The sequence below is a fragment of the Pinus tabuliformis genome, chromosome Q (genome assembly GCF_031772625.1).
Source record: "Pinus tabuliformis cultivar Carrire ecotype Pingquan chromosome Q, CPIR1, whole genome shotgun sequence".
Lineage (NCBI taxonomy): Eukaryota > Viridiplantae > Streptophyta > Pinopsida > Pinales > Pinaceae > Pinus > Pinus tabuliformis.
In genome coordinates this window covers 7,211,914-7,237,279 of record NC_142296.1, presented here as the reverse complement: position 1 = coordinate 7,237,279, position 25,366 = coordinate 7,211,914, and the positions used below count along the sequence as shown (strand labels likewise).

Here is a 25,366-nt window from a genome sequence, read left to right as displayed (position 1 = left end):
TGAAGGTTGCTAGTGACAGAGGGAGCAGCGTAGAAGCTTCAGCGCAGAGCAGTTTTCAGGTGAAGACACAGTTTTTCTGTAGCAGTTGATTCTTGTGTGCAAATCATTACAGATAATGCACCTGTTAGCAAGGTCGTTGACATGATTGTGGAAGCTAAATATTCACAAGTATTTTGGACACCTTGCATTGTCCATTCTTTGACTTTAGCACATAAATCTATTTCTTCTTATGTGCTTTGGATTGGAAGCAATATTGAGAATGCACGACATATCCGCAACATTGTACAAAATCATACAAATGCCCTCACTATCTACAAGGAGTACACCAATCTATCATTGTTGAAGATTGCAGATACACAATTTGCCTCTTCATTCATCATGTTGAAGAGGTTGAGGGAGGTCAACACCGCTCTTGGGGACATGGTTATTTCAGAGTTTTGTCTTTTTGGAGAAAGACAGATCAAGCAGCCTCAAAAAGAGTGAAGGACACAGTGTTAGATGATGCTTGGTGGGAGAGGGTAGATCTACTTATTCAGATCATGGACCCTATCATTTATTTGCTTTGATTTACAGATACAGACCAACCCATCCTAGGAGAGGTTTATGAGGGATGGGATTCCATGATTGAGTCTGTGAGGAGCATTATTTTACAGAGCGAGTGCCCTGAGTATGAGACATCATCAGAGGCCTTCTTCACCACCATACAAGATATTCTTGTCAACAGATGCGACAAGAATTGCACACCTTTACATTGTTCGGCTCACTCGTTGAACCCAAAATACTACAGCCATGAGTGGCTAAATGGTGGACCTTCCTACAGATTCCCTCCTCACATGGATGGTGAAATTTCATAGGGGAGGAAAGATGCATTGAGGAGGATTTTTTAGGATAGAACATCCCTTGGACGATGCCTTTGCAGAGTTTTCCACTAGCACTGGCCGATTTGTAGGATATGATGTGATTAGTGACAGGGGGGATAAGAAGCCCTATTCTTGGTGGGTAACTCATGGGGCAACAAGCCTTCCTCTACAACAATTAGCCATGAGGCTCCTCTCTCAAGTGACTTTATCCTCTTGTTGCGAGAGGAATTGGAGCACATATGGGAATTTGTATCGTGTCAAGAAGAGCAGGCTTGAGCAGTCCAGGGCAGAGACAATGTTGTATGTGCACACCGACCTTTGTCTTATTTACAACCAAAGGGATGAGTGGTTGAAGGGAAATACAAAGATGTGGGATGTCTTTCCTGATGATATGGGTTTGGACCAATGTTGATAATATCGGTATCGACAAAATATCGGCAAAGGTCCAAAAAACATCTTATCGGCAATATCGGCGAAAATATCGGCAAATATCGAAAAGCATAAAAAATCATTTTTTTCATATTTTAAAACATTGCTGATATTTTCAAAATATGGCGATATTTTGCCGATATTTTCAAAATATCGCGATATTTTGCCAATATTTTGAAAATATCCTGATATTTCAAAATGGAAAATATCGCGATATTTACTCGGGGATATATCATTTTGCCGAAAATATCGCGATATTTTCGAACATCGCCGATATTATCAACACTGGTTTGGATGGCAGTGTTGAGTTGGCATTGGCCAAATTGGATCTTAATGAGCCAGTGTTAGAGCTTGTCACTTTTGATGATGGTGATAGTGTAGAGGGGTCATCCTCCACACCAGTAGATGTAGAGATGACATTGAATATAGAGGAGGAGGATGCAGCAGAGGAGAGCAATGGTGACCATGATAGTGAGTATAGTGATGCTAATTGTGATGATGAGGATTTATGACTCATGAGCTACCTACTACCTTGAGGCTTGTAGTTGTTTTGTATTTGCTATTTGTATTTGCCATTGCTACTACCTATGTAACACATTGATTTTGATAATTTAATGAGAAAACTATAGTATCTTGTCTTTCTCCTATTGGATCATTGATGAATATGTATTATATCACAATTGTATTTGTATGCATAATGTTACCTTGTAATTTTGTAAAACTTACATCTAGGTGAAGATCTATGTTCGAATCAAAAGAATTGGTATCATGAATGAGAATTTGTGTAAGATATATTTAATTTTTAATATATATATATTTTAATAAAATAATATATAACGTGTTCTGTTCCGGGGGGTCAACATGTCCGTGTCCGACACTCGAATCCTCGTGTCCCCGTGTCAGGTGACTTAGGTGATAAGTGGTGTTGTAACAGAACTCTCCCAAATGAAGCCACATCACCCAGGCTTGTTGTTGCCCCGTCACATAGTTGCGTAGGTACCCTTCTAGCCACTTATTCACAATCTCAGTCTGCCCATCATTCTGTGGGTGATAGCTGGTGCTGGGTGTAAGCTCGGTCCCCACCAACCAAAACAACTCCTGCCAAAAAGCCCCCATGAATCGGTTTTCCCTGTCACTAACAATGGTCTTGGGAGACCATGTAGCTGGAATACCTCTCTAAAGAACAACTCGACCACTTGAGAAGTTGAAGATCTCGATGGGATGGCAAAGAAATGAGCGAACTTGGTCAATCGGTCGACCACAACGTAGATACAATCCTACCCCTACACAACCGGGAGCCCCATGATGAAGTCCATGGACACACTCTCCCACTTCCTCTCCGGAATGGGGAGCGGCTGAAGTAATCTTGCAGGATGTGACAACTCCACCTTATTCTTCTAGTAGATTACGTACTCCTGTACGTGTCTCAATACATCCCCTTTGAGTCCCCGCCATGAGAACCTCTCCCTGATGGCATGATATGTCTTGAGGAACTCGAGGTGTCCTGCTAGAGGGGAATCATGAGTTGCCTGCATAATCTTCTCCTTGAGTTGAGATCTGGGTACCAAGTATATTCGGTCCTTGTAATATATCACATCGTCCATCACCCTAAACTTGTCATCCCCATGTCTATCCTTGGAATACTCAATCAAAAGTTGAGCCTTCTAGTCATGAGTGGCATCCATCAAAGATAATGTCACGGGCCTCCAAGAGAGTGCATCAAACACTACGTTCTGCTTGCCCTTGACGTACTCAATCTCAAAGTCATAGGCCTGGATTTTGCTCACCCACTTCTGTTGCCTCTCCTCCAATGGCTGTTGCTCTAAGAAAAATCGAACACTGTTGTGGTCAATCTTCACCTTGAACCAGTTGCCCACTGGATACTATCTGAACTTGGTTAGCACATGCATCACGGCCAGCATCTCTTTATCATAGACATAGTACAACCGCTCGTGGTGTAGCAGTTTTCTGCTCTCGAATGCAATAGGATGGCCTCCCAGTGTCAACACAACCCAACTCCCTCACTAGAAGCATCACACTCCAGTACAAATGGCCGTGTGAAATCCGGCAAAGCCAAAACAGGACAACTACTCATAACCTTCTTGAGGTGCTCAAAGGCCTCCTATGCCACCTGCATCCACTCAAAAGCCACCTTTTCTATCAAATCAGTGGAGGGTGCTACAAGCTATGAGAATCCTCTCACGAACCTCTTGTAGCAAGTGCAAATGCCTAGGAACCCTCTCAACTCAGTCACATTCTTGGGTGTTGGCCAATCCAAGATGGCACTGATCTTCTCCTAGTGTACCTTCACTCTGTCCTCCCTAATCAAATGCCCAAGGTACAACATCTTTGTCAGTCCAAATTCACATTTGGACATCTTCGCATACAATTGTTTCTCCTCCAATATGTGAAGTACTACCTCCAAGTGTTGAAGGTGCTCCTCCCAAGTTCAGTTATAAACGAGTATGTCATCAAATAAGACAAGGACAAAGCGCTGCAACTGTGCACGAAACACGTGGTTCATACAAGACTGAAATCTAGCTGGAACGTTGGTCAGCCTGAAGGGCATCACCAAGAACTCAAAGTGTCCGTAGTGGCAACGAAAGGCAGTCTTAGGGATGTCCTGCTCCCTCACTCGAATCTGGTGATACCCCGAGCGCAGATCTATCTTAGAGAAGTATCTCGCTCCTCTAAGCTCGTCCATCAACTCATTAATGCGCGGGATAGGGTATTTGTTCTTCAGTGTCTTTTTATTGAGGGCCCTATAGTCAATGCAAATGCAGAGTGTCCCATCCTCCTTCTTCACCAGCACCATGGAAGAGGCAAAGCGACTCAAACTAGGGCTAATGTGCCCTAATCTCAGCAGTACTTGTATGTTACTCTCTATTTCATCCCAATAGGCTTTGGGGTGCCTATAGGGGGTAGTGATGACCGCATGCACCCCTTCCTCCAACTCAACAGTATGCTCGAACCCACGATCTGGTGGTCTTCCTGGAGGGATCTCCCCAAAAAATCCCGGTACCTCTCCAACAAGGCTAAAATATCTGGGTGTACAGGTCATGTCGAAGTCCCTGTCTCTGAAATCCTAAGCTCCACCGCCCACTCTATGTTCCCATGTCGTAGGTCTTCCTCCATCCTGTGAGCGGAAACTATCTAGGGTGGATAATGGTGCATCCCTCTCAGCACTACCAACTTCCCGTCTAGGCCTGTAAACTCCATCTCAAGCTTCTGCCAATCGGTAGTGACCCTCCCCAATGAGTATAGCAACTGGACACCCATCACCACATTAGTGTCTGGAACATCAACTACAAAGAACTGATCAGTGACGGAGTAGTTCCCCATCGTCACCGTGAAACTGGGAACATACTTCGTGCACTAAATTGTCTTGTTTCTTGGCACCAACATTGAGAACCCCTCAAATGTCTCTATGCGAATGCCACTCCTCTCCACCATCTGGGCACTAATAAAATTGTGGGTGGCCCCACTGTCTACAAGGACCGACACTCGTTTCCCCTGCACAATCCTTCTGATCCAAAGTGTCAAGTACTTTGGGACTCCCCAAAGTGAAGCAAGAACACCCCCTGTTGGAGCAAATGGTCCTCCCCTAGGTGGTTGTGGTGGCGGTGGTGCTCCTCCTGAAGACGGTTCCCCCTCATCTCCCTGCTTTGCACCCAGCTAAAATTCCTCCTCCAGCTCACTATCTGAATGCACCTTAATGTAGTGGGCCTTGCGCTTAGTGCATTCCTGCCCTGGTGCCCAAGGCTCCTGGCACGTGAATTATAGCTTCCTCCTCCTGAGGTCCCTCCTGGTCTCCTCATCCAATTGACTATGTCCTCCATCCCTCTGAGGTGGTCTAGTATCTTGATTCCCCTGTGGAGCAATGGGTCTAGTGGGAACGAAAGCCCGAGTCTTGGGCACTGTGTCAATCATATCCCAGCTCCTGGAAATGGCATCCATTTGTGATGTGGCTTGTAGGCCCTCACCCAACCACGAAATGGCTCAACAAGCCCCTCCACAAACAACATGATTAGTCGGGCCTCCGAAATGTCAGTCATCATCACAGCGAATCTCTGGAACTCCTAAATGTAGACCTCTATGTTGTTAGTCAGCCTCAGGTGGGCCAACTCCCTGAAGTGTAACTTTGGGTTCTTCCACTCAAATCTCTCAATCAACCTCTAGGTGAACTTGGTGTAAGAAGTGATGTGAATATGCCGCAATGTAATCAACCCATGGTACCACCACTCTTGGGCATTACCCTCCAAGTGCACAGTAGCAAACCGAATAGCATCCATCTCACGCATGGGACTCAGGTGAAAGTATGTATCTAACTTCTGCAGCCATGGCCTAGCTAAACTCTTGGCTGACCCATCAAAGTTAGGAAGTGTAACTTCCCCGCTATTTTCTGTACATCCTGGCTAGGTTGTCCCCCTCTATAATGCGTCTTGGCCCCAGTAGTACGTCTCTCCTTAAGGTGTATGTACTCCCCAAAGGACATCACCCTCTTGATCCTGGCATCCAACCCCTCATACTCATCAATATGGGATGCAGCTGAATGGACTAAATCTACAATTGGATCCGGTTCCCTTTCAAGCTCCAGCTCGTCTACAAAGCAAGGCATGGGGGGACGGCCTCCCTGTCCACACAGAGGGGTTTGTGGGGGCTGATAGATAGAGCTTCCCCCTCTAGCTCTGGAACCCCCATCACCCTGGTGCTCCCCCTCTGGTCTTCCATTCACCTACAACCCTATCACCTATTGCATCATGTCCATGATGAGCTGCCCCTGCCTCAACATATGTTGCTTGGCTCTCAACAGCTCCTCTAAAATCTAGTTTTGGCCCCCTTGTCTGGGTTGCTTGTGGTCCTCTTGATTGTCCATGTGGTGCCTGAAGTTTTCCACCTCCGTATCAAAAAAGGGGTCTCATTCTCCCTCTATACCTCGTCCCCTGCCTCTACCTCTAACTCTGCCTCTATGTCGATACACTACTCCTGTAAACAACCCTATCATCACCTGCTCTCAAGCCCACAACTGGCTAGAACATTCTCTGATACCACTGTAATATTCCTAATGGAAAATTAATAATTATAATCAAGCAAATGCAGCACATACAACATAATAAAAATGTACACCAATCAGACAACCAAAAATGGGCCAAAAACACACCAAAATGGGCCAATTTTATTATATATATATGAAGGAGTACAATATGGATTGGAATGAGTGCACCTGGGTTTGCTTAGAGCAAGCTACAAGCCCCAAGTGGATGAATAATAGCTACCCAGACGCTGTAGAAAACTCCCCAACAAATCTCTGTGCTGGCCCTTGGAGAAAACTTAAAAGTACCATTCGCTGACTTGGAACCCCTGTTTCACCCTCAAATCTTCCCAAAAAAAAATTCCAAATTATTTATGAGATCCTTGCACCAAACCCAAAAAAACCCAGAAAGGGTTTTCCCTAGTTTTAACGCTCCAAAATTGACCGCAAAATGCTTGACCTTCTCCACTGCCAAAAATTGTCACTTGTAACAAATATAGTGTTTGCTACTCCTCAAAAGGGTTAGGAATCCTCCACAAATCCCCTCCAATCGAAATCCAAACAACCCCAACTACTCAATCCCTCTCTCAAGACTTCCCACACTCAGCCCCCACAAGTGACTGCGCAGTCCTGGGCAACATGACACAAGCCCAAGCTCCAGAAATTTGTACTGTTGTTGGAAGCCTCCTTGCTCCTGAAAATCCTTCCCTTTCACCTAAAATTTGGTCAAGAAAGGCTCCAGCAATAGTATAGCCCCTGACTCCAGCACCACACTCCACCAAGAACTACGTGACTCCCTCTCTTGCGTCCCAGCTGAACCAGAAATGCGTGGTATTTCTCCCCAACCTCCAAAGAAAGACAAAATGGTCTTCCTAGGGTGGCACTCGAAGTCCACCAAAGAGAGGTTGAGCTTCCTCATTGGGAAACTCTTATGCTCAACAGCACTATGTAACTCAACTAAACAGCTAGAGTAACAATTAGATTTCAAATGATCAAAATCCCCAAATGATGTTGCCTTCCTCTTATTTATACTTTTGATCCCTCAGCTCATGTGGGCCCTTCCAACAATAATTCGAGCCCCCTGCTAAGAAATTTGAATTCCTTCACCAAGAAATGCATATTTTTGGGAAAATGGCCCCCAGATTCCACTAAGGAAAGGATTTCGACCCCCTTTTCCTAAGTGTCCCTCCAAAATTTACTTTAAGCCCCAAAAATGACAAAATTGGCAAAATTATGATTTTTCCTTAGCAAAATATTTAGGAAGGGGCATTACACTACAGTACTCGGTGTCATCAAAGGAAGAAGGGAAAGCACGAGAAGCAGGACCAGGCGGAAACATCCACAAAGATTGACAAATTGTCCTCTAGGTTGGAGGAAGATTTTTCCATGTTTGCAGCTATACCTCCTGGAGTGAGGTGGGGTGATATGGAGCTACAGTCTAAGGGTTGCATAGAGGTTCAGGCAACGCCCATTGAGGTGTCTTCCTCATGGATCATTAAAATTGCTACGAGGGTCCACAGTGTTCAGTAGCAAGATGGATCAGTGCCAATGATATAGTTAGATTCCAAAGTGACGGTTGCAGACTAGTTGCAGTCAGGTGCTGAGGAGCGCACAACAGTGTTGGAGGCTCAGTAGCAAAGTCAACAACAACACAAATTCCTTAGTGGATAGTGCGGATGCTAGTAGCAGTCGAATGCTTGAGAGATAGATGCAGCATAGAAACACAATTTATTCAGTATTTTGGATGCTTCTTAGTTGCAGCAGTTGTATTAGCGACAACAATAGATGAGACGGAATTGCAGTGCAGATGCAGAGTTGGCAGCAATATAGCAGTTTCAGCAACAACACAGATGCAACATTAGAGTTGTGCAGTAGTTGGTGCGCAGTGGCAGGCAGTCACAGTGGCCAAAAATCAGTAGCGTATATAGGAGGTGATGCAGGGATAGGGTGTTGGAGCAATTCAACAATAGAACACCTTCCTTGCTAAGAGGGAGTGTTAGTTTTTATAGCATCGGATGGTGTTCTAGTCTCGACGGTTGTTAGAGAGGCTAAGAAACACTACGACTCCATAACCCAGAAAAGGTTTTAGGAAAATCCACCTAGAAATTCGTTAATTAAGTTAATTAATCAGTAATTAAATTTTTCCCAAGTCTAATTTAGGGAAAATGATTAATTAACAGTAATTAATAGAGGAAGGTGAGATTTCTCTAGAAACTCACAAGAATCGACTAAGAAATAATCTCATCCATTGATTATGTTTTAGTCTTGACCATTGGAGTCCCATAGTGAGATTATAAGAAGTCGATGGGTAGATGGAGGAACACACTTGAGATCGATTTCCTTGGGCAATTCGATTTTCCAGAGAGTAGCAACAGTTTGTCGAAAGAGTTTGAGTTAGAGAAGGGAAGAAGACACAGAGAGGGGTAGAGACAGTGAGTCCAGAGGAAGTCTTCCAGATCTAGATAGTCAATAGCAGAAGGGTTGTATTTCCCAGCAAAGCTGCGCGGATAACTTCAGAGAGAAATCGATTTTGCTGAAGGGAATAGTGATTCAGTTACAGTTGGTTCCGATATTCTCCAAGAGGCCAAGTGAATTCCTTCCAACAGCAGAGACAGCCAATTCGTCATTTTTCCAGCAATTCCAAGACTTAGCGAATTAGAGCCTACGCAAGCACTGCACAGAGGTTGTATGACTAGCTAGTTTTGCTAGTTGTTGGAGCTGGATCAAGCGTGGTGTTGAGGTATTTGCCTCAGATATTTTGGCCAATTTATTTTGTTGATTGGATTGTTAGTCGAGCATCCATAGATTGTACTCAGAACTTCTCACTGTAGCGTAATAATAAATATTAAAAACCCTCGGCTGCTGCACCGGTTTTCCCAAGTTGGGTTTTTCTGGGTACTTTATTCCAAAATAACTGTCATAATTTGTGTGTGTGTGTGTGCCAATATTTACTCAGTTTGCAGTTTATCTTCCACAATATTTTTATTTTGGTGAAACATTGCAATTGTGAATTATTCATTGTTTGTCTTAGAAAATAAATTGTTAATTAATTTACAGTTAGAAGAATAATTCCCCGTTGCTGCAATAGTTGAAAAATTCACACACTAGAAATCCATCTTGGCTATACTATAGAGGAAACTAAAAATGGGGATATCACAGAAAACTTAAAAGTTGTTGGGTTTTTCCCCAGTTAGGATTTTCCCCAGGTAAAAAGTTATGTCTTGTGTTTGGCTGTCTCCTCATGATCCTACTCTAATTATTATTTTACTGTTGATATTTTCTATATATAATTGCTTAATGATGAATGTGACATGAGATAAATTAGTTAAAGAATCATTGAAAAGTAATTATCAGATTATGAAATCATGAAAAATCAACATTTTTTTCATATTCAAAAGGCCAACAACTTCAGTAAGAATAATTGTAAAAGGGAATTATGTTCTAATCATAGAAAAATAATGGATGAGTTTCTTTTATAATCTAGCCTTACTATATAATGAAGTTTTCATCGATACTGAAAACATGCTAAAATGTGACATGTTGTTATTCATGAAGAAAATGATACCTCAAAGAAAATAAAGAAAGTAGTAATTAAAATTCTGCTCAAATAATGAAGTACTCTCATTTTTCTACTTCTAAATGCTTTGTTTACTTACTCCAACAAGTACTCCAATCTCAATGCCAAGGAATAGCGTGGTAATACTTGTCGTAACCCATAAAAGGAAATCTCTTTTATCAACATGCCAAAGAAATATAGCCTCTTCATAATCAATCTGTCATGAAAAATATTATTAATTACCATCAAAATTATCCTTTCACAATACTATCAAAATAAAAAAGAAATATTCTTTGTGTAATTAATTAGATGAATCTATTCCAATGCCTTTTAAGATGAAAACTAGTGGAAATTACATACACTGAGAATATAACTCTTTTTCATGTTTGAGTATCACATATGCAATGTTAAAACTTAGAATTGCTGTAGCATCTAAAATGGCAAAGATAAAAGCTTCAATATTCTCAAGATTTTATTTGGCTGTTTCCTAGAAACACAAAGCATTATTTCACGACCACAATACAATATCTCTATTATGCAAATAAGCTCTATGTATATAATCTATTTTGTCTGTAAGCTCATAATTTTGTAATAACTTTTAAGCTCTAGTTACTATATTTCCATGATTGTAAAATTCAACTTTCATGTAGGAAAGGCTTAATTTCCACCTATTGTATTAACATGGGCCTCAATCTAGGGTTTCTTTTTCTTTTATTTTTTTAATAAATAGTGGTTTCTCCCCTCTTCCATAACTTTATATTTTGGATATCTAAAAAACAAATCTTCTTGGAGAGCTCTTCATTAAATCTGGATTGATAGGTGCAATCCACTTCAGTGTGCAAGTAGCCCAACAATTTGTGGTTTTCCCTCCTTGGAGCTTAATGAATACAACTTTTTTGGAGTATATGTGATGTGCAAGGGTTCTCTATTTTAATGTGTCACTAAATATTATGCTTCTTGAAACTAAAAGTGGTGTAGTTTCTTTCACATAGCAAAGGTGACTTGATCTATTTAAAGACTATATTTACTACTTGGAAAGAATCTAGTGCAACACACATCTTTTCTCCTTTTCTATAGTGGTTCCAGGATTTAATAATCTGTGCAATATCTTAGGAATATTTGCAAACTTGTTGATTCCAATTCTAGGGTGAAGTTAAGTGTTAGTTGAAGGAGCATCCTTTAGAGTCATTCCTTGTGAAATTTCTGCATTAATTTCCAACAATATTAGGGTGGTGTTGTAGTTGTTGCGACAACACCTCCAAAAATCCGGGTAACCATTAAATTTTTGGAGCCCCTACATCAAGCCTAAGCTTCAGCCCCGCCAGGTCCTACCCGAAGGTTCATCAGTGTCGGTAAACCTGAAGAAAAATCCAAGTTTTTGACTAAGTTAAGCCAAGTCGCTAGTTCATGCCTCGATAGACCGGGTCGCATAGTCGGAACGTGACTATCGCCTGTACTCGCGACCACGACAACCCTTGCGACCACGGCGACTCGCAGGTCGCAAGGTTGCATAGTCACACTTCCAACCGCTCAACTATCCTACAACCCCGCGACCCCTGCGACCCTCCAAGTCGCAAAGTCGCCTTAATTACCGTCAGTCACTTGTGCGACTATGCGACTATGCGACTCCACGACTCGCAAGGTCGCACCGCCTATTCACACATTCCAACCCGACCTCGCGACTCATGCGACTTCACGACCTGCGAGTCGCAAGGTCGCAATATCCGCACTCCCGACCCTCGTGACCTCCACACATGCGATGATTTTATAAATAGGAGGGCACCCTGGTTGCATTTGGCAAGGCTCTGTTGGTCGCACTAGAAGCCAGAAATCCCTCCGACCCGACTTCGCGCACGTCCAACTTCGATAAGTAACGGTCCTCCCTCCTGCAATGATTATTTTCTTCCAAATGTCACTGACTGCACCTCCTGACCTCTGGCTTACCTCCCACCCTAGGGTTTAGCCTTTTACTTAGCTTTCCTTTCCGTTTGTGCTTCATAAATTACCCTAGCCTTTCCCCGTTCCTCCACTCAGAGTTTTAGGTTTGCCTTGCATTTGATCCCCCTCATTAGATCAAGAACCCAAAGCTCCATCCTTCTGAAAGTGACCCTAGTCTCCCAAAGTCGTTCAGGGCCTTCTCTAAGCCAATCTGAGCCATAGTCGCGCATCCCACGGCTACGATACCCTTCCCCTCGCGACTTCGCAACTCCTCTTTCCCGTGACCTCCTACCATTTGCGACCTGCGACCACCACCCGCTGTGCGATCTGCGACCTAATTTTGCGCATTGCGACCTTGTGGTCGCGCCCAACCCTTGACCTCAATCGCGCAGTCACATTCTTAACATTGGAGACCGTGCGACTCGCTCATCCCCGCGACCCTCCTTTCACCGGCTAAGTTTTCCTTTTATTGTGTTTTAATTTATTGTCATGCCCTCTCTCTCATCGTGGGATTGTGTTTTTGACATGCCAGGTGACGTCGAGCTCGAGTGCATATCCATTTCTTCTTTTGAAGACGAGATGGGTCACCCGACTACTAAAATAGCTCAAGGCACCTCGGGAAGCGGGGCATGGGAAGCTGATCCAGATGAACAACCACCTATCTTTACAGACACGGCTTGCAACATAAATAAAACCACCAGGCTCTCTTGGTATGAGATCTACGAGGAATTTGCTAAGAGGGATATCCCGGAAACACAGGAGGACTTCCAAGTATATATCAACGTCAAAAGGTCAAGATTACATAAAGTAGTGGCTCATCCACCAGTATTCCCGTGCGCTGAGATCATCGAATGGGTCTTGCAGTGTACAAGCACAGATGACTAGATGATTAGGGGTCATGATGGAGCACCTATAGCCACCATTGCTTCGACAAACATCAGTGCCTACTACAAATTGCCTGAGAAGTAGCAGATTTTTAACACCAAGTGGCTCATTGGATTCACTATCCCGACGAAAGACATCTTGAGGGATTGGTGGCAAGAACCTGCGAAATTCCGAGTCAGGACAAACCAGGCCTACAAGACAGAAGGGCTACGCAGAGTATATCAGTTAATCGTTGCAATGATGTGCCGACTATATGGCAAGGCAGACTGTGATGTGTTTTATGGCACGTGGGTCCCACTCATGTATGTTGTCACCACTCAAGGAATTATTTTTAATTGGGCGAGCATCCTGTCATCATCCTTGAGGACCAACATAGCCGCCGCCCAAAGCCCACCCCTCGAGCAACCTCCAGAATTCTATATGTCTTCATACCTCCTTGATGTTGTCTGTTCGAGGTGCCACTTTGAGCACTGGAGCTGCAATTGGGACTCATCAGTATCCCAACCCGTCCACTACCACTACAAAGTCTTCTGGGACACAGCTTATAGAGCCACGTTGGATATAATATCTAAAACATTTATCATCCCATTATACCAACTGTTGTTCGGGGAAGAACCACCTTGCATGTCAAAGAGAGCCATGAGGACCGTGGTTAAAGTAGCTCATTGGTTCCCTATCGATGAAGGAACAATCGTTAGGGTGTTTGGTACTCATAAAGCTCCTCACGCTCTGCCCTCACAGATAGGACTCTTCTACAAGAGGTCTGCTACCAGATGACACAGGGTTTCTCGAAGGTGTTGAACAAAGGTAAGAAGAAACCTTGGCCGCCTTTCCCTCTCACTATTGGAGCGTACGTAGTAGAAAACTTCAAACAGGTGGAAGTGGAAGCTGAAGAACTGGAGGGGAGCCATTTCGTGACCCTGAATTACAGAACGTATGACCCCGAGAAGGTCGTAGCTGCCCACTATAAGAAGGTGAAATTCAGTTGGTCTTACGCCCACACTAGGAAGGATCTCGAGGACGGAATTAGGAACTGGTATAACTCCATAAGGGAGATCAGCCCCAGTGAGCAGCAGGCCATAGAAGATGAGCTCCTTGATGATTTCTAGGATGATGTAAGCCTCAGAGAAAGAACACCGAAGGGAGCCGAGGCATCAGGGAAGCGAAAAGGAAAAGAAGTGGAAGACCCTCTAAGTGACAGTGAGGAAGAGGAAGTTACACTCATACAAAGAAATGCCAAACTGGCAAGAAAGAAGCAAGAGCTAAAGAGGCGAAGAGAACTAGAAAGCAAACAATCGTAGGAATCCGACGACCAAAGCCAGGATGAGATAGAGAAGAAAAGGCAAGAAGACGAGAAAAGGCGGTAGGAAGAAGAAAAGAGAGCATAGGATGAGATAGAGAGAAAGAAGCAAGAAGAAGCCGAAAAGTAGAGACAAGTAGAAGAAGATGCGAAGAAAAAACAAGAGGAACAACAAAGATTAGAACAGGAACTGAAGAACATGGAGGAAGAGCTAGAAAGGCAACGGGCACTAGCAGAAAGAGAAAAGAGGCAACAGGAGGAGGAGCTTAGGGCAAACAGGGAAAAGGAAGTTGTAGTAAATGAACAAGGAGAGACGAGCAAGGTGGTCGACTCAAGCTCAGGACAAAGTGAGCTTCCTCCTTTGGATGTACCTCCCGTTACTCCCCTCACTGGTGGACACCTGCCCCTCCGAGAGCTAGGCATCTCAAAAGATCAAGATGAAGAGGTTCTAGATCTAACTAAAATCACATTTGATGAAGTAAACCTCAAAATTATACAGGAGAGGAAGAAATCCTGCAGCCGAAACCCAGCTGACCCATTGTCGGTAACTACGGCAATGGATATCGTGCCAAATATCACGTCAAATCCTCAAATGATCGCCTCCGCCAGTACAGCATTCGTGGCTGCCACAAAACACAACATAGCCTGGATGAGTAAGCAGATTGTAGATTTGCAAAACAGGTTATACGCATCTGAGCAAAGGGCCACCGTTGCAGAACAAGGGAAGAGAAAGATGGAGGAGGAAAACGCGACACTCCACTTGTTACACACAGGATCAGTTGATTTCCAAGCGGTAGTCGCATCAAAAACAGAGATCTTGGGGGAGACTATGGTAGTAGTGTATGAAGAAATGGCAAAACTGCACCACACTATAGCTCCCATAGTGACCATTCAAACTCACTCAAAAGAAAGGGTTTCCATGCTCAAAGAGGCCATGACCGCCTTAGATAAAATACATGAGTGGTCTGAAAAGTACCCCAAAGCCCCGACAGTAGTTCCTAGGAAAGATTGGATCGCTATGCAGAATACCAGGGTCCAGCTTCGTATCAAAGTGCAATCCAGAGAAAAATTGGCCAAAGATGCGGAGAGGGTGTTGGCTTCCTACAGACAATTGTTCAGCAGTCTGGAATCAGTGATCCAACTGCATGGGTCCCCTTCTATAGGAGAAATTGGACAGGTAAGAAATCAAGAGGAGATCAACAATGAGGTGCAAGCATTCGTGGAGACATATAGACAAGTCGCCCGCACAGGAGATATGCCAATCTCAAGAGAAAATATCAAGCGTTACATCGTAGAACCAGTGAGGCTCTACACCAAGTTGGGTACCTTGAACAATCATATACGTGCCAAACGAAATACCCTTATCCTGGACACACTAGAGTGCTTACACCGACATGATGAAGGCCAGCCACAAATCTCTCCCATCGCGGCAGAATACAACATATGGTGCGCTTACCTGACAGAAAAGCTCGGGCTCAACATTCCGGAACTCGCCATCTGTAGATTAGCCAACTAGGATAATAGTCATTTTTCTTTTGTGTACTATGATAGCACAGAATACTCTATGAACGCGAAAGGTCACATAGAATGCCAAGAGTCATTTGGTTGGTGAAAGGTCACTAGGAAGTCCAAGAGTCAAGAGTAGACCAAAGGTCTCTCTCATCCTATAAATGTAACCTCACGCCTCATTTGTAAGGGATTTTTGCTGAGGACTATTTTGGAGATTCATAGACATATTGCTTGAGAGAATTTTTGTCCTTCTAGTCAATACAGGAGTTAATTGTACGTTTTCACTATTGAATGCTTCAAATATCTATGTGCTTGTGCCATGAGTATTTTTCTCACTTAATGGATCGAATGTTCCCGAAAGCTATTTGATGTGCGGTCTCCCCACATGCTGTTTCGCACTCCAAATCTAGTTTTTCTACGTATGAATGGTATTTGGTGTACTCACTCTATACTCATGCCAATGAACTATTTCTTTAGGTATTAGTATAATCTGTTTTTTTTTACTGCACAATTATGTACGCTGATAAATGGTTGATTGTTGTAAACTGATTTTGCAATCGTTAAGCATTATTTATCTAGTATGCACAAGTCTTATCTAAAGTCCTGCTAACAGTAACTTTATGTGAGATTGTGTGGTTTACCTTTTGCTATTCATGGTATATATATGGTACAGGATATTTGTCAATTATTCTCTTGTGTTTATTAAAGCTCATACATTCTATTAAGTTTATATCATATCTCCGTCCGAAGCTAGCTCCACAAAACTGAACGGCAGCCGGGCCTACATACCGGAAGGGATCTCCAACACACGCAGTGCAGGCTCTAGTTGGGAACCCTACACTAGAGAGATCCCCTTGACTGTTGGTGATAATTTCCAGCCCGTCAACAGGTGGATCTAGAGAGCTTCCGTGCCTCATCTCCAACCCTAATTACGAAGAAAATAATCCCTCTAAGATAGTCCCTCGACTCCATTTCCCTTGTTGGGTTGGCCCTAATATCTATATCCTTCCATCACCCTTACTTCATAAGAAATACAAAGAACATTGTTTTACTAAGGCTACCCTCTTATCACCTTGTGTTTAAATGTTTAGTTTTAGTAATCCTACTTAGGGATGCCTCCACTGAGCTGAAGGAGAGGCTGCCTAATGCAGGGCAGATAGTTCGCTTTGCTGACAGTGGTAACCGTCCTAGTAGTTCCCTTTCCGGTTGCACCTTGTGGATTAGGACTTTTATCATTAAGTGCAGGTTGGGGAGGTAACAAGAAGCAAGGTAAATTAACAGAAATGTTTCAACTGCTTCATGAGTATTGTTAGCACACAGTGTATAACAGTTAACAAGTGCCATTTTCATCACATATGGATAGTCTTCATGGGTGTGCTTCTATGTTTGCATGAGATGCTTGATTCATGATGATCTGATAGATTATAGTGATGTACTCTTGGATGCTGTCATATAATCAGCTTCATAACAAAGGTACTTCTTTACCACATGGTGTTACCACTTGCATACAGAATGATGGGTCATGGATTTCAAAGAAGAATGCTTTGGACTTTTATGTGTCTATTGACCGCTCATTTAGGGGTACCTTCTACATATTTCAAAACTCTTCTTGAAGGGTCCGATATTTTAATGAAGTACGTGGCATTCTACATGACTTGTTTTTCAGAAAGAGACAGAAAAGGATTTTACAACATAATTTGTACTACTGGCACAATTTCAACATTGATTCACATAGACTGCTGTTTCTTTCAATTAGCAAACAGTGAGGGGACAAAACATTATATTGGCAATTTATTTCCCAATCATATTATCATATGAATAACTGTTTACAAGGAGTTTCTTTCCTTGGCATCCTTTAGATATTTGATGAGGATATTTTGTTATGAAATATTGAAAGCAAATGGTCTATCTGAATGATTGGGTTTCTTAATCGAATTTTGGAATTTTAAACTCCCTGATAAACGAGGACAACCCATTGTAACATGTAAAAGTAATTCTCAATATTGATGAAAAAATCAGTGGTTTACTTTACTCCCCAAAAGAAAAACATTTGTGAACTAACAGACCCAATAATTGCTAAAATTTTGATTGTAATGACTCTCAACAGCATGAAAGTTCTATCTCTTACTCCTTGCAAATATTTAAAGCTACACAATGCACATCACCATGGTCTTTCCTGTTAAACTTATGCTCTCAAAGCCTAGCTTTAACAAATCACCTTATAGAAATTTCCATCCCTTGAAAGTACTGCTGGGAAAGAAAAAAACAATAGAAATTGTGAAAACTGAAAGCTACATACCAGACCCATGACAGCTGATACCACAATTGCAGCCAGAGTGCACTGATCAATGACATGATTATGAAAGTTAGTAAGTACTAAGTTTCACTGCATAAACTTGTTAGGCATTAACCTATCATACTAAAAACCATGCAAGCACTTCTGATTCTATCTGTTGTGTGTTTTCTGATAATTAATGGCATCTGGCAAAGAATATGGCAACCTACTGAATCTTTTCTTCATTATCCAAAATAAATTACGAAGGTAAAACAATTTCCAACAATAATTTGAAACAGTCTGCAATCCCAGGTATAGTAAAAATTCTTTATGCAGCATTCCAAAAACTTTTTATCGAAGTACTTCTTTATGTAGACTCTAAGAATACAATGGCATGAGAAAAGGTTCAACAATGCTGAAAATAATCAGGAAAACATCTCAGGATAAGGTTTAATTGTCCATCCAGTGTAGAAATGAATGTACTTGAGGTATATCCGTAAAAAGAGGTGTCAAAAATTGAAGAGCGCAGAGAATTATCACTCCCATAATGAATCCAGATAAACCGGTCTTGGCACCACTTTCATTATTAACAGCCGATCTTGAAAATGATCCTGCAAACACATTACCAATCTAGTAGAATGATGATCATCACTGCTGAAGCAAATTCCTATTCTTTAGTTAGGCATGAAATTTAAGTCTTCTTACCCGTGGTAGGATATGAAGAAAAGAATGAACCGCAAATATTGGCCACTCCAAGCCCAAATAACTGGTCAGAAGGAACCCAAAAATACATTTGTCAGCCATCCAAAAAAAACACTAATCCTTGAAATTTCGAGTAAACTTTTCACAAGCTAATATAACATATATCTACCTATAACAATGAAAATAGTTGCTAAGTGTATATGGTCACAACATCACAATTGGATTGTCTAATGTAAGAAAACTGTTCCTGTGATTGCTCATAGCTGTATTTTCCATTTCATCTAAAAAAGCTACCACTTTTAAATACTTTCTTAATTACAGTGGAAAAGTTTTATTAAATTAATGGTGAATATACACTACTGGCAATCCTTATGGGGAATTATTGAACAGATGGAACTGCAGATGACTATTTAAATAGGCTTATGCTTCTCCCCACCAGTTAGAGTCTGCCTTTTCTTGAGAGCAAGCAGAGCTAAACAAACGGGCTTTTGACCCTCCCCGAACTCTTTATTTGGGGCAGGTGATTTTGAGAGTCATCCAGGACACCACTATTGATTTTCTAGTGCAATCAACACTAGTAGAGTTTTTCAAAAATTGATAACTACTTCCAATGATACAATTAGACTTCTTCTAGCATTCCAATCATTAAGCAGTTATACATGAAAAAATTCAACCACTCAATTTCATCAATAGAGCAATAGAGATCACAATGAACAGTAGAGAAGAGACAAGAGACACCAGAAATTAGGCTCACAGCCAGGGCAAAACCCACAAGGGGAAAATCCAACCAATCTTTCCTTATGAGAGAGAAATTTTGTTCATCAATAGTACATCAAAATTATTCCAACAAGATTCTAAATCTGACCTCAATTTATCACAGTGTTGCAAAAATCGTGATTTCTTTCCTGAAATGATTAAATAGGCGATTCTTTCGAAAAAATCATAATTTTTTCCCCAAAAAATCGTAATTTTTGTATTTTTAAATTTTTAAATTTTTATTTTATTTTTTGTATTTTTTTAATTTTGTCGATTTTTTGCTGATTTTTACCGATTTTTACAATTTTCTTTTTCCAGACCCTCGCCGATTTAATCCCAATCGTGATTATAACAAAATTGATTTATCCAAGTCAAAACCAGTTGATGAGAGAGAAAGTCAGTTCTGGTCAAAGTTTGATCTGCAATAGAAGGGCCGAATTTTGGCCTGTGGAAGACAGTCAAACCTCAGTCAATGAATCCCTGAAATCTTCAGTCAAAATCACAGGTTTGACCAGCGGTCAATGTGCCCAGAACAGAGATGAACATGCAGTTAAACAGAGTCAAAGTCTTCCTGAAATGCTTGGCCTCCAAGACAGTCAAAGAGTTTGGTCGAAGCAGAAGTAAACTAGCCCAAGTCAATGCAGGTCAAACGGATAGAAAGAAGCTGATCAACGCTCGTCTGAAATGTCTCATTGACTCCTTTGCACATGTGGATAGACCTCTTGTTAAATTTGGACAACTAGGTCCAAACTCCATGTTCTGATGCTCAGATTAAGAGGCTAATATTTTTGTTGGATTCCTCTTTCTGAGAGGTGTAAAATCCATATAAAAATAGTCTTAATCCGATGAGCAGAACTTATATTTTGAATTTATTATTCTTAATAAATTATATGTGCAAAGGTCAGCCAGTTTTGTAATGTAGGCTCACATGCCCAACAGATGTGTCACACACCCTCATTGATGGATATATATATACAGGAAAAGTTGGAGAGAATTTGATCACAAAAAAACAACTCACATCTTCCTCTCTCATCCTAAAAAGTACGAGCTACCTGGAGGACGAATTTCAGCCACACGTGGGAAGGACGAAGAGGATTTTTCTGCTGCTAGGGTTTCGCAGAAGTTTGACCAGCGTTGACTTTGGTCAATGCTTGGTCCAAACAAGCTGAAAATTTGTGGGAGGTTCGATTTTTGAAGGCCATACTACCTGGCACAAAAATCGAGGTCAAAGGGTTGACCGTTTTGCTGCTGCGTTGAATTTTAGCTTGCTGCCCCTGCGTTGACTTTTCAGGACAGCGTTGACTTTTGTAGAACTGACTTGGGTTGACTCATCTACTGGTTGGAGGGTTGTTGTGACACATGCTGGGCTGGCTGACCAAAGGAGACTTTGCTGGTTAAAGCATCCTGTTGACCGCCGAAACAAACACATACATTTTTCTTGTTTCTGATTTGTCTTCTGTAAGATCTGCTTATATGTTCTATCTGCATTTTGCTTATCTACTTGTATGATTGCTGTGAGAAAAGTGAAATTGCTCTTAGCATAGAACATCTACAAAACTTTACATGGTATCGGAGCTGAGGTGAAGACAAACTCTATCTATAGCAATCATCATCGAAGGAAATGGATTCCTCTAAGCTTGAATTCAGGGAGAATGACAAGCTGACTGGAAGTGATGACTTCCATGCCTGGAAGATGTTATTAGATCTCAAATTAGAAGATCATGATCTCCTAGATCATGTGACAGGGAAGATTCAAGAACCTCCATCAAATGCCTCTGCTGCTGTTAAACACAAGTATAAGAAGGGAGAAATCAGAGCAAAACTGCTGATCAGGGAATCCATAAATAAGAGTCTGGTTGCCTACATAGCTGAACTAGGCACATCCAAGGAGATGTATGACAAACTGATACTTATGTTCCGAGTAAACAATGTGAACCAAGTGCTATTCCTCAAGAACAAGTTGAAGAATATGAAGAAGGGCCGAGACGAGTCTATTCAAACTTTCTTTATGAAGTTGACCGAAACCCGGAACAATCTGCTAGCTATTGGGGAGACAATAGCTGATCGTGAGATGGTTCTCACCGCACTTGGAGGACTTCCATATGAATGGCAAGTATTCACAACTACCATTCTCAACAATAATACCATCCCTAACTTTGATGAGCTTCTGTCTAGATGTATGCAAGAAGAAACAAGGATGAAGGAATTTGATAATGAAAGAAATGCTGCCTATGTTGCTCATTCCCGAAAGAAGAACTCTGGTGGTTCCAAGGACAAAGGAAGGACTAAGACTCAAAAGAAGAAGGGTAAATGTTTCACCTGCCATAGGACTGGACACTATGCTAGAGAATGCCCCTTCCAGAAGAATTCTCCCGATAGTGACGACAACAACAACAACCGAAGGAATGGGAATCAAAGAAATGACAAATCCAAAGGAAAGAGGAAGGCTCACTTTGAAGGAAACCATCCACCTTCTAAAAGGACCAGAAATACCAGGTATGAGGAGTCTAATGTTGTTGATAAAAGAAATGAGTATATTCTAATATCTGCTCTCTCAGCTGCATCTCCGCCCGACACTATGGATGTCTGGCTAATCAATAGTGGTGCCTCAAGACACATCACCGGATTCAAGGAAGCACTTTCTGACATGGTTGAAAGGGATACTAATCTAGAAATTACCCTTGGGGATAATGCCACTTATCCTGTGAAAGGGACCGGGACTGTGACCCTCCACTTGTCTCAAGGACAAGTCCTCCATCTACAAGATGTACTCTATGTACCCAAATTGAAGAAGAACCTTGTGTCTGTATCTGCCATGGAAGACAAAGGATTCAATGTAACTTTCTCTGATGGAAAGGTACTCATGTGGAAGAAGAGCTTCAAGGAAGCTATCTCAATTGGTTTTAGAGTTGGTACACTCTACCAGGTTGGAGGGAGTCCGTTGGGAGCTATGACTTGTGATACTATCCGTCAAACCGAACTATGGCACCGAAGATTTGGACACCTTCATTACAAGGCTCTTCCCGAAGCAAGGAAGGTGGTGACAGGGATGCCTGATTTTGGAAATAATCATAAAGGTGTATGTAAGGGCTGTGCTGAAGGAAAACATACAAGGGGACCTTTCCCCTCAAGTGTCACAAAGACATCTGAGATATTGCAACTGGTCCATTCTGATCTTTCCGGTATGTTGCCTGTAACATCCCTGGGGGGATGTTCTTACTATATGACATTTACTGATGACTTCTCTCGCAAAACCTGGATATACTTCTTGAAGAAGAAGGATGAGGCTTTCATGTGGTTCCGTACCTTCAAAGCCTTGGTGGAAAATATGACCGGAAAGAAGATCAAGATTTTGAGGACTGACAATGGCACTGAATATGAGTCAAATGAGTTCAAAGACTTTTGCAGAGAAGCTGGCATTAAGAGGGAGACTACCACTGCATATACTCCTGAGCAGAATGGTGTTGCTGAACGCAAGAATAGGACTATTGTGGAAGCTGCCCGTGCCATGCTATGTGACCAGGGTCTTCCAAAGTTTCTATGGGGAGAAGCTGCAAATACTGCTGTGTACATTCAAAACCGATGCCCTCATTCCGCTTTGGACTCCAAAACTCCCGAAGAGGTTTTCTCTGGTAAGAAACCTGATGTCTCACATTTTAGAATTTTTGGATGTCCTGTCTATTTTCATGTGCCGAAAGAAAAGAGAAGTAAGCTGGATGCTACTGGGAAGAAAGGAATGTTTGTGGGCTACAGTGAGACTTCTAAGGCATATAGAGTCTATGTACCTGGTCAAAGGGAAGTAGAGATAAGCCATGATGTCACTTTTGATGAAGATGCTTCCTTGAAGAAAGTAGTAGATCTTCCTAGATCTGAAGAAAACCATGAAGAAAGACCTGGAAATCTGGAAGAACCCCAGGATGAGACTATGCCTGATGTTGAAGAGCCAATGGACCCTATTGATCCTTCCCCTTCTCTAGGAAAGAGGCCATCATGGCTCAGGGACACCCTCGAAGATGCTGAGGGTCATGCTGCCCCAAGGGGAACATTCCGAGAAAGCAAGAAGCCGTGTAGATACCAAGGGTATCTAGCTGCCATGAGTGCTATTATACAATCTGAACCTGGATCTTTTGAAGAAGCCATCAAGCATCAAGTCTGGAAGGATGCTATGCATGAAGAATATAAGGCTATTATGAAGAATGATGTCTGGGATGTGGTCCCGAGACCGAAGGACAAATCTGTTGTCACCGCTAAATGGCTCTACAAGATTAAACATGGATCTGATGGGAGTGCTGAAAAGTTTAAGGCAAGATTTGTTGCCCGTGGCTTCTCTCAAAAGGAAGGAATTGACTATGACGATATATTTGCACCTGTGGCTCGATATACCACCATCCGATCCATCATAGCCCTTGCTGCTACGCAAGGATGGAGTCTTCATCAGATGGATGTCAAGACTGCTTTTCTGCATGGTGCAATAAAGGAAGAGGTGTATGTAGAACAACCTCTGGGATTTGAAGTTCAAGATCGAGACATTTATGTCTACAGGTTGAAGAAAGCCCTCTATGGGTTAAAGCAAGCACCCAGAGCTTGGTATGAGAGGATGGATAGTTACTTGATGAAGCTGGGCTTCACTCGAAGCAATGCTGATCCAAACCTTTACTTTAAGGTTGAGGAAGGAAAGCCTCTCATTCTAGTGTTGTATGTGGACGACCTCTTCCTGACAGGTGATGACCCTCTCATTCATCAATGTAAGAGGAAGCTTGCTGCTGAGTTCGAGATGAAAGACCTAGGACTGATGCACTATTTCCTAGGCCTGGAGGTCTGGCAGAGACCTGGAGAGATTTTCCTTTCTCAAGGAAAGTATATTGTGAAGCTTCTGGAAAGATTTGGGATGGTGGACTGTAAGTCCGTGTCGACACCAATGGAACTCAACTTTAAGAAGTTGAGTGGCAGCGCTGCAGGGCCTATCTTGGCCAATCCTACTGAGTATCGTCAACTCATAGGAGCTTTGATGTTCTTAGTGAACACCCGTCCGGACATATGTTTTGTAGTGAATACTTTGAGTCAACAGATGGTTGAGCCTCATCATTTTCACTGGGTTGGTGCCAAGAATCTTTTGAGATATCTTCGGGGCACGATAAACCATGGGCTGAGATACACTGCCGGGAGTGTGATACTCCGGGGATATACTGATGCCGATTGGGCTGGCAGTGTGGTGGATCGTAAGAGCACATCTGGATGCTGTTTCAATCTTGGTTCTACTTCGATCTCATGGATGAGCAGGAAGCAGAAGTCGGTGGCTTTGAGCACCGTGGAGGCCGAATACATTGCTGCTAGTATGGCCTGTTGTGAAGCAGTTTGGTTGAGGAAGCTCTTTAGTGAGCTGTTCCAACATGTGCTAGATACCACTGTAATACTCTGTGATAATCAGAGTGGGATTCGTATGACTGAGAATCCTGTGTTCCACGACCGATCCAAGCATATTGATATCAGGTACCACTTTATCCGGGATATGGTACAGCGAGGCACCGTAAGGCTCGATCATATAGGAACTGATGAGCAGGTCGCGGATATTCTCACTAAGCCCCTGGGGAAGGTCAAGTTCCTAACCTTCCGTGAGAGTCTTGGTGTCGTGGAAAGACCCTATGATGTGGGTCCTGTTGGACAATGAGCTCTGGGAGCTCTGGGGGGCTTTGGGGATAGCTTCTCGGAGCTATAAGCACTCATAATGCTTCTGCCCCACCCTTGTGATTATTGAGCTGGTTCGCCACTCATTTAATCTGTGCCCCGTATGCATCCTACCCATTGAGTTCAGGGCTCATGGGAAGTACCTCTCATTTGGCCAATGAGGTGTGGAAAAGCTAGAGACTATTAGCAAAGACTGATGGACGCATCAGAGATTGCCGTACTCTCTATCTAGGATGGCATGGTCCAACCACTTGATCTGGGATCAAGATTTGTGAGGTCTGGGACCTCTGGACTGATTATGTCAGTCGGGGAATGATGTCTTTGTGACTGACCCACTTCTGTTCTCAAATAAAGAAGCCAGCAAAGCAAGTTTCGGCGGGATGACTCACGATGTTAATTGCACTAATAGATGGAGTTCTCCCTAGTTGAGAGGGAGTGT

The 25,366-nt window shown here is 42.5% G+C and overlaps 1 protein-coding gene across 5 annotated transcripts in view; it reads right to left on the bottom strand.

Moving 5' to 3' along the window:
- The window catches only part of LOC149218003 (sulfate transporter 4.1, chloroplastic-like), a 290,950-nt gene that overhangs the window by 69,492 nt on the left and 196,092 nt on the right, over positions 1-25,366 (bottom strand). For all 5 annotated transcript variants that reach the window (XM_089383729.1, XM_089383730.1, XM_089383727.1 and 2 more), the window contains 4 exons: positions 18,490-18,550; positions 18,268-18,395; positions 17,809-17,850; positions 9,978-10,094 (listed from right to left, as the gene is read on the bottom strand). In XM_089383729.1, the coding sequence (XP_089239855.1) occupies positions 9,978-10,094; positions 17,809-17,850; positions 18,268-18,395; positions 18,490-18,550 (348 nt within the window). The remainder of the gene's footprint in view (positions 1-9,977; positions 10,095-17,808; positions 17,851-18,267; positions 18,396-18,489; positions 18,551-25,366) is intronic.